The sequence below is a fragment of the Condylura cristata genome, unplaced genomic scaffold (assembly GCF_000260355.1).
Source record: "Condylura cristata isolate star-nosed mole 26May11 unplaced genomic scaffold, ConCri1.0 scaffold00025, whole genome shotgun sequence".
In the NCBI taxonomy this organism is placed as follows: domain Eukaryota; kingdom Metazoa; phylum Chordata; class Mammalia; order Eulipotyphla; family Talpidae; genus Condylura; species Condylura cristata.
Genome location: NW_004567126.1, coordinates 14,289,959 through 14,299,595, shown reverse-complemented (window position 1 = coordinate 14,299,595; position 9,637 = coordinate 14,289,959). Strand labels below are relative to the sequence as shown.

At 44.3% G+C, this 9,637-nt stretch overlaps 1 protein-coding gene across 2 annotated transcripts in view; it reads right to left on the bottom strand.

Moving 5' to 3' along the window:
* FEZ1 (fasciculation and elongation protein zeta 1 (zygin I)) overlaps nucleotides 1-5,808 on the bottom strand; it is a 37,987-nt gene extending 32,179 nt beyond the window's left edge. The window contains exons 1-2 of one of the 2 annotated variants that reach the window (XM_004689127.1): nucleotides 5,633-5,808; nucleotides 314-669 (exon numbers count right to left, since the gene is read on the bottom strand). In XM_004689127.1, the coding sequence (XP_004689184.1) occupies nucleotides 314-624 (311 nt within the window). In that variant the 5' untranslated portion in view covers nucleotides 625-669; nucleotides 5,633-5,808. Of the gene's footprint in view, nucleotides 1-313; nucleotides 670-5,026; nucleotides 5,120-5,632 lie in introns of those variants that run through there. The other variant, XM_012729718.1, reaches the window with a different exon arrangement.
* Between the last annotated feature and the right edge of the window lie 3,829 nt (nucleotides 5,809-9,637).

Genomic DNA, 9,637 nt, shown 5'->3' with positions numbered 1-9,637 from the left:
GGTGAGGGGAGAGAAGTGCACTGGACTATGATTATGGCACAGGGTGATCTGGTGATGGGAAACCCACGGGGATTACAGCTGAGATGGAAAAAGGCACAAAATGATGTAAAAATAAACTATTATAGTATTTTTTAAAAACCTACTTCCTAAAAATCCTTCCCTCCTTTAAAGTTTCAATGTCAACAATTATCAGGACCGACAGGGAAACAGAAGAATACGCTGTGAACCCAGAGGCAGAAACTAGTTCTGTGTGAAGGTGCCCTGGGCCAAGGGGATTTTTCTGACTCAAGAGAGGGCAATTAAGACTTCTTACTCCTCATCCTGCAGTGTCTCCTCCTCCTCTTGGATCTGGAATTGGTTCTTCACTGGAGCCAGATTCTCGGTCTTGGCATTGTAGTTCCGAAAGCAGACATTGAGCTTCTCATCAAATTCATTCACCAGGTCCTCCATGGACTTGAAGCTGATTATTTCAGAAGAAAAATTCTCAAGCTCAGAGAGGGAGGGGTCCTCTAGATGGTGTGGAGATGAGCCATAGAAACACCTAGGCTTTTCCTCCGGCTCCTCTGAGCAGCAAGGCCGCAGGTCCTCGAACTCTTCGTCCAAACTCACCAGTGGCGCCTCCATTGTGGCACGGCAACACAACAACAGCAACTTTCAGGAGTCGTTTATCTAGAAGGAATAAACAAGGTGCTATGATTTTGGACTGTGTTTTGGTGACAGTGTTGCCGGGGACCCACGATCACCTGTTCCATTCATTCTGTCCCCACGGAACAGATTCTACTCTTCTGACATCCATTGCTTCTGCATTTCCTCACCACCATGCGCTTTGTGAGTACAAGTCTCATGACCACTGCTAATAACACTAAACTAAAACAAGTAAATTGTGGAGACACACTGCATCCAATTTTCTGCTCCAAAAAACAAAGTGCAATAGTTAAAAAGGTAGCCCCTGGAACAGACAGATATTCATCCTGTTCAGCCCCTTACCAGCTATGACCTCAGCAAATACTAAAACTGTGTTTACTTTTATTCTTCTGGAGACAGAAATAACAGGACCCACCTCAAAGAGTTGCTATAGCGTTTAAAAAGTTAGCACAGGCTAAGCGCTTAGAAAGGTCATCTGGCAGATGGCAAATGTCAATATGGCTCAATATATATTTTCTGTTGTTATTTTTATAATCACTAATATTATTATCATAGGTTCACACCCTTAAACATGAATTCTGAAAATTGGAAATTTCTCATAACTTATTTGGTGACAAAAAAACCTAACAGGAACTAAACTCATTTGGGAACTAAACCTGGTCTACATGAATATAAAGCTTCTAGGTGTTAATGTACCCATTTATTGGGTATTGCTACTGGAATACCTTTTCGTTTTTCATTATAGAAATTGCTGCCCCAGTCCCCAAAGGATCATATGCAGAATACCCTCTCTATTACTGCCTTCCAAAATTTAAGATAATCTAAATTCCAAAACATGTCTACCCCATAGTTTTTAAATAGGAATTCATAGACCTGGCTATTACTACCTTCATCAATAAATAATAGACTCAAAGGACACTACTAGAGACGTTCACACAAGCACCTAAGATTTTCCTAGACACAATTTATGGCAGAGGGATGGCCCCAGTGGTGGATTATCCCAAAAGAGACAGACCCAACTACCAGTGGGTACTAAACCCATATACATACCATCTTGCACACCTCACCCTAGAATGCTGCATTCAGCTCCAGGACCTCCTCCCCTTCCTGGGCCCTCTTGGGGCACTGCCTTCAACAGTGATAGACCCATCTTTGTGTGTATCCACACCCTTCCCCAATTTACATTCCTCTAGGGCACAGACATCCTCTGCATAGCCTCCTCCAAACCCACATCGCCCTGGGGCTGGGTTATCAATCAATGTGTGCTCATTGCAAAATGACCTTGGCCCCCCCCCACTCAGAGTTTCTCATTTTTTATTTCAGACAGCAAACATTTTTGTCTATCTACCCTCCTCCTCATATTCAACTTCCTTCCCTATAATATCAAGCATTTCTCTCCCATCTGTGTAATGACTGGAACACAATCCAAGGAGAACCAGACAGCAAGAGCCATGGATTCTGCCCCAGGAAGGCTATTCCCCCATCTTTACCTACAAAAAACAAACTCTAAATAAGTGAGGCAAATGGAATGCCAGGTGAGGACCCACTCAGTTCCATCGGGGATTAAGTCAGCTACCATCTCATCAAAACATATTCTGAGTAATTAATAGTTTGCCAAGGTAACATGATAGACCCATGGAAAAATGACAAACAAAGTAAAAAGATACAAATGCAGTAGATATTGGAAAGAATACAGGCTCCAGAGTCCACAGACCTGCTGGTGGTTGACTGAGTGCAAGCTTCATGGGTCCTGATTCCTGTTAAAGTGAAGTTGTTGGTATTGAGCGAATACCATTGAACGTGAAATTTAACATATTACTAACTTACTATCATGTTTTAATAACTTATTTTATTGCATCCCATGTATCCAAAATGTGTCTAATTTAATCCCTATTTTAAGATATTAACGAGACATTACATTCCTTTTTCATGTTAAGCCTTCAAAATTCAGCGTGTATTTTACATTCCTGCTATGTCTCTATTTGGACTAGCTACATTTCAAGAGCCTAGTAGTACATTAGTAGTACATTAGTCACATGTGGCTAATGTACCATATTGGACAACTACAAAGCACTACACAACTAATTCCAAATCAGAGATTCTTCCCCTGGGGTCCACAAGTGGCCAAGTTCTTTGACTGTAACTGTATTTTAACTTATGCATTTAAAAACATTTGGAGAAGGATCCCTTTTCTTCACATTGCCAAAAGGGTCCCTAGTACAGAAAAAGATTAAGAATCACTAAGCCCCAAAAATGTTTTAGCAAAGACTGCAGCATGCAATAGAGTGAGGGAGATTTTGCAGATGAAGGATTCTTATCTACCTCAGGTTCTCTGGCCCTAACACTGCCTATTGGGAGGAAAGGGTGGGGTTTCCCTGTAACATTCCTAGCTATGAGACCTTGGGCAAATTATCAGCCTCTTTGTGCTGCTTTCAGTCCATTAAATGGTTAAAGGTTATGTTATAGAGTATGTAAGATAGCCTTTGGAGGGCTAAGTACAATGGGTGGAATACATAAAGTCTAGTTTATGCCAATGATTTTAGGAAAATGAGGATGTTGGTTCTATGAAAATGTATGGTGAGAGTATTCAGGGAAAAGAAAAATTATGTCTACATGGCATTCTGTGAGACATGTTTCAAATGTTTATCAAATAAGAATAATACTGCTGAATGAATTTTGTCATCTTTTTTACTAAGGTGCCCCTGCTGTTTTCAATTTACCTGGTCAAAGCCTTTTGGATCTCTGGTCCCATTCTGGACAGACAAAAAAAAAGCTAGTTTTTGTTCCAGATTTTTAAATTTCCTTTAAATTTGTATTCTTCTCTAGGGGAGATGGGATGGACCCCAATAGGGTTGCTGATTTGAAATGACATCATCTGCACTATTACCCAGTAAGAGAGCCATCCTTTAGAACCTAGGATTGGGACTGAGTATTGACAACAAGAAGACCAGTAAGCACCTAGCCTCTGCCTTGGCTAGAGAAAAATGGACTCATCGACAAGATTTCAAACTATGAAACAGACATCACAGCTCTAGTGTTCAAAAACACCCACAATACAGCCTGATTTCTTTTCATCAATGCACTACCCAGGAATAGAAAAGCTGTTTGTGAGTGACCAGCTGGAGATGAAGCTAAACCTAAAAACCTGCACTGAAGTCATCCAGCAATCACAGTCCAGCACTTACAGAAAGATCCCTGACTGTGCAAAAGAGATGAGAGCCAGGTGTTCTGGCAGGCTCTACAGGGCTTCAAGATTAGATCTCTGGGTTAGGGCTGCTGTTCCCTTCACTGCTTCCTCCAGCCCAGTTTCTCTCTCTCCGCTCTGTTGGTGGGTTGGCTTTGCCCATCAACCAAAATGTCCTACTCTTAAGAGCTAGGATTAATATAAGCAATAGCTTGCCTTCTTTAGCCAGATTTCCAAAATCAGTTTAAAAAAAATACATGAAGAATGGCAGACAGAAGGAGCCACAGAAGTGTCTAATCCCCCCCCCCCCCCATCACTGAACAGCACGCAGGACTGCAGTTCAACTATGTCGGATCACCCATTCCATTTAGTTCCGCTCCCAATAGATGGTATAATTTGGAATAAAAAAGAGAAGCTTAACAGAGACCCAGTAGGAAACACATCAGCCTCTCTCAGACCATAATGATGCATTAGCTGCAGTTTGGGGCTGCAGTACAAATTACCAGTCCTTGCCTGGCTGAGCTGAGTGAGTGGAGTAGAGCGGAGATTTTACCATGCCTCCCCACTGCTGAGCCTCAGCACCTCCAGGGCCCCCAAGCCTTCTCCTCCTTTCCATTACCTGCCCCGTAGATCTGTTGATTCTATACTGTCCCCTCCCATCCCTAAAACCTGTCCTCCACTGATGCACCTTCAGTTTTCCCACCACTCCTCAGCAACACCCAGTCCTCTAGATGACTGCCAGCTTCCATTCTAACAGTATCTCCCCACACAGAAGTCAGCATTCCCCGTCGTGGTTCTGCTTCTCCCTCTTCCCCCTCTTCCTGCAGCTCCATTCACCCTCATCTCACATCTCCCCCCCTCCTCCCCTCCAGGCTGGGGTAGAGAAAGCTCCTCCAAGAAGCACAATGGCTGGCAATCCAAGAAAGCTGGGCTCAGTCCGCGCAGGCCTCACACACACCCCACGGCCCTTCTGGCCAAACAAGACCAAGACCGGGACCCGGAGTGTGGGGTGGGGTGGGAGCGGGTGTCCAGCGGCGAGAAGGGAAGGGATAGGCAGGAGAGAAGAAGAGAGGACAGTGATCATACCCCCTCGGGCTCTATCAAGCTCGTCGCGTACCCGCGCTCCAGAGGCCCTGGGCCCGCGAGAGGGCAGCGCGCCCCCCCCACCACCACCACCACACTCGTCCTTTCTCCGACCTCTTCGGTGGTAAAACAATCGTTCCCCCAGCTGCTGCAGCAGCTGCCAGCGGTTCTGACACTGCAGGAATGCCCGGTGCTGGGGGGAAGGCTCGGCACCCCGCAGCCCATAGTGGCACGGCAAAGTGCGGGGAGGGGCGGGGAGGGTTGTTAGGGGTGTAGATGATCCTAGGGTGTGTAAGAGTGACTGGACCAGATTACGGTCCTGAGAGGCAATACCAAGCCAGCGGCTGCGTTCCAGCCTCCACAGCCCCCAGCCAACACACGCGCGCACACACACACACACACACACACACACACACACACACGCGCCAGGCTCGGCTGGAGGGACCGCGGCTCCGAGGATGCCTCAAGTGCCCAGCATCCCAGATCTCCCAGCCCCGACACGGCGTCTCAGGCACTCCGGGCTGGGCCGGAGGGCGACGGCCTCTAGGCGCTTCCATTCGAATTTCGGGACGGGACGGGATGGGCTGGTGCCCGGCTGCGGCGCCCACAGACCCGCGGGCCGGAGAATCCCGGTCGCCGGGCCTCCTTCACCACCCAGTGTCCAACCCCCACCCGCGGCAGTGGGTCGGTCCGGACTAAGGTCGCCCCCCGCGACGGCACCTGTGCGGGTCCTGATGGAGGGAGGCGTCTCGCGGGGCTCAGCTGGACACCCCCATCCACGGCCCACGGCGAGCGGCCGGAGCGCAGCGCAGCGGCGGCGGCAGCGGCTACAGCTAGCCAGCGAGCGCTCCCCCCGCAGCTCCGCGGGCGCCGGGCTCGGTTCCCCTCCTCCACCCGGTCCCCTCCGCCCCCTCTCCGCGCTCAAGCCTGGGCTCCCGGGGGCGCGCCGTGCTCGGGCACCCGCACACTGGCACGCGCAGAAACCCGACGTCATCTCTTCACATTCATCACCTTCCACGGAACATGTGGCCCGCCTTTATTAATATTTATGAATTACTATTTCTCTCCCCTTTAACATTGGTCTTTCTGCTTCCCTCATGAATATTCAGAAGCTTCAAGATGTGTGCAGGCAGTAACTGCCCACATGGATTGCCTCACAGAGCCTGCCACTGGATTCGCCATGAAAATGTAAGTGGACAACTGAATAGATGGACAGGCAGTCCCCACGGACACACTCAAAGACCCCCATTGGACTTTCTGGGCTCTCCATTCTACTCTACCTGAGGCTGAGGCTGGGAAACTAGGGGTGATTGCCATAAAGACTTAAAGACTTTTATCACCCAAAGATGTTGGATGAATGCTGTATCCAGTCTGATAAAGCTGAAGAGAAGATTCTGGGCTCTGGTGGACATGAGACAGTAGCGGACAATTGGGTAGCCATAAAAAGGGAGAACTCTAGGGCCTAAGGAAAATTTATTCCTTGTTCAAGATAAATATCTTATTTACGATGCATAAGCCTGAACTTAGATGTTGTTAACACAAAGTCATGAAAGTTGACTACTAAAAGTGCATAAACTACAAATATCAGTGGAAACACCTGGAAAAGCATGTCTGCTTGGAAAATCCCAAGGACTTTTGTCAAGCTAGAGATGAAGCCAGAGGAACCTGCGAGAGTCTGATGATGAAGTACCTCTGGGCTAAGCTCAGAACTTCAGCTGAAAGCAGCAGGGATCTTTCCTTTGCTCATTTGTGCTTCATTCCACAGACATTTCAATCATGAGAAGGAAGACCTGCTTCTCATGACCCATGAATGAGGAAGATGAAGAGTTGACTACTTTATTCTTCAATTAGCATTAACCAGAGGATTCTTCCTCTTTGAGTGGAAGAAAGGTAGGTGGTTAAGAGATCTCTGCACCTACTTTATACCCAGTTCTGTGTCTCGGATGCCTAAATGTCCACTCCTCCTTTGTAAAATGAGGATAATAATAACACTCACTCCTAAGGTGTATTGTAGGATTAAAGGAGCTAACATGTGTAAAGTACATCCAGGTACATGAGAGGAATTTATAAGTCTTGGCTGTTACCCACTCTAGGAGAAGCTTGGGGACATGGTACCAGAATCTACCTCCTGCCCCTCACTTCAAAGGATGTGACTCATAGACTTGAGGAAGGTTTTTGAGGAAATTCAGCAAAGTGACAAAAAGCATCTACAGAAAAATCTGAGTTTAAGCCCTAGTGTTCCACTTTTTATCTGGTGAGTTGTGCAAATTACCCTCTCTGCACCTCAATTTCTTCAGCTTAAAACAGGGGTTCTAATATCTGCTATAAGCATGTAATCATTATGCAGATTGAATAATATAAAACATCCAAAATTCCTGTGCAGTGACTGGCATTTGAATTCTGTTGTTTTTAGTATTTTTGTAAGGATTTGAAGCAACTAGAATCTGAGAATTAATATTCAAAGCACCTGGAGTGAGAATGTCCGGAGCATGAGCAGTTATTCTTCCATCATTGCTTTTTTTTTTTTTTAATATATAGGTTTAAGCATTTTTTTAAAAAGATTTATATTTATGCCTACAGAACTGGGGTACAGGCCAGAGGCTCAGGGGCGGCGAGAGGCTTCACCAGAGACAGAGTGGGGAGCAGAACAGGCAGATCGATGAAGCACACTGCTGAGGGGAGCAGCGGGAAGGTCAGGAGAGGTCTGCCAACCCATGTGGTCTCCTCCGGGGCAGGCAGAATCGAACTCATGCGGAAGTGGCTTTAGCTTCTCAGTGCAGTGCTTTAACCCACTGCGCCACCAGGGAGGGCCCATCATTGCTTTTTTAAAGCAAACATTTCCTTCATTTCATTGTGGCAAAAATACATATAGCATAAAATTTATTATTTAACCATTTTTAAGTGGACAATCCAGAAGAATTAAATACATTTACATTATTACTGCAACTGTTACCACTACCCATCTGCAGAACTTTTTCATCATCTCAAAGTGAAACTATACATATATAGTAATTACATAACTACCCTCTATTCTGCTTCCTATACCTGTGAATTTGAATGGTCTAAGTACCTCATGTAAGTGGAGTCATACAGATTCCTTTGTTGTTTTGTGTGTGGCATATTTATAATACTTGGATGCTCATCCATATTATAACATGTATCAGAATTTCTTTCCTTTTTTAAGGTTGAATGATATGATATTTCGTTGTATGAATATACCGTATTCTGTGTATCCATTCATCTGCCCATGGACATTTGGGGTGTTTCCATCTTTTGGATTGTGTAGATAATGCTGCTATGAACCTAGGTGTACAAGTTCCAGCAACACTTTATTGCATTCTATGATCTGTGCTAATCATTTTTATGTAAATCATTCTTGTAGGTGAGAAATGATGTCTCAGCTGAGCATCTCCCTAATAATAAATGATAAAGAACATTATTTGTTATCTGTATTTATCTGTAGTATTGGTTACCTGTATTTCCTCTTCAGAGAACTGTATATTGAGATGCTCTTACCATTTTTTAATTGTTTATTGTTGCTGTTGAATTACATGACTTTTTAATATACTTTGCATTTTAATCCATCAGGTTACCTGCAAAACATACATTTGTTGATATACAATTTCTCCCATTCAGTAGGCTGTCTTTTCATTCTATTGATATTTTTCATACATTTGATGTGGTTTCATTTGGTTTTTTGTTTTGTTTTTGTTGTTTGCTTTCATTTCCCTTGCTGTTGGGGTTGAATCCCCAAAGACAACTCTTTTTTTTAAAACTTTATTTATTTATGCATATAGAATGGGGATACAGGCCAGAAGTACAGGGTGGTGAGAGGATTCACCAAAGACAGAGTGGGAAGCAGAACAGGCAGACTGATGAAATACACTGCTGAGGAGAGCGGCAGGCAAGATAGGAGAGGTCTGCTGTACCATGTGGGTCACCTTCCAGCTAGAATTCAAACTTGTGTTGTAGTGGCTGTAACCAGCTTTGAAGTGCTGTACTTTAACGCATTGCACCATCAGGAAGGGCCCTCCCAAAGACACCTCTTACATTGATATCCTTTCATGTATCACCTATGTTCCATTTATTTTATAGTTTTGGGTCTCACATGCAAATTTTTAGTCCATTTGAATTGGACTTAGGAAGTGATAAAACTTCATTCTATTGCACCGTCGGGGGAGGGAAGTGCATTGGACTATGGTGATGGCACGCAGGCGATTTGGTGAGGGGAAGCCCACAGGGATTACAATTGAGATGGAAAAAGGCACAAAATGATGTAAAAGTAAACTATTATATTATTTTAAAAAAACCTTCTTGCTTTTATATGTGGCAGTCCAGTTTTTTGAACATCATTTGTTAAAGAGATTTTCCTTTCTTCACTATATGGCTCTTTGTCATAGATTAAGTACTGATAGATATATAGATTTTTTTTTCTGGGCTCTCAGTTCTGTTTCATTGATCCATATGTCTATTTTTATGCCAATATCATACAGTTTTGATTATTGTCACTTTAAAATATAGTTTGATCTGTTAGCATGACTCATTTTTTCCTTCTTTTTCCTCAAGATTGCCTTACCTATAGCCTTTTATAGTTCTATATACATTTAAATGTTTTTTTCCTATTTCCTTGAAAAATATCATTGGAATTTCTATTGGGATTGAGATGGGATGAATTGAAGGAAGACCATTAGACTTTTGAAATTCTACAGGCAGGAAACAGGATGA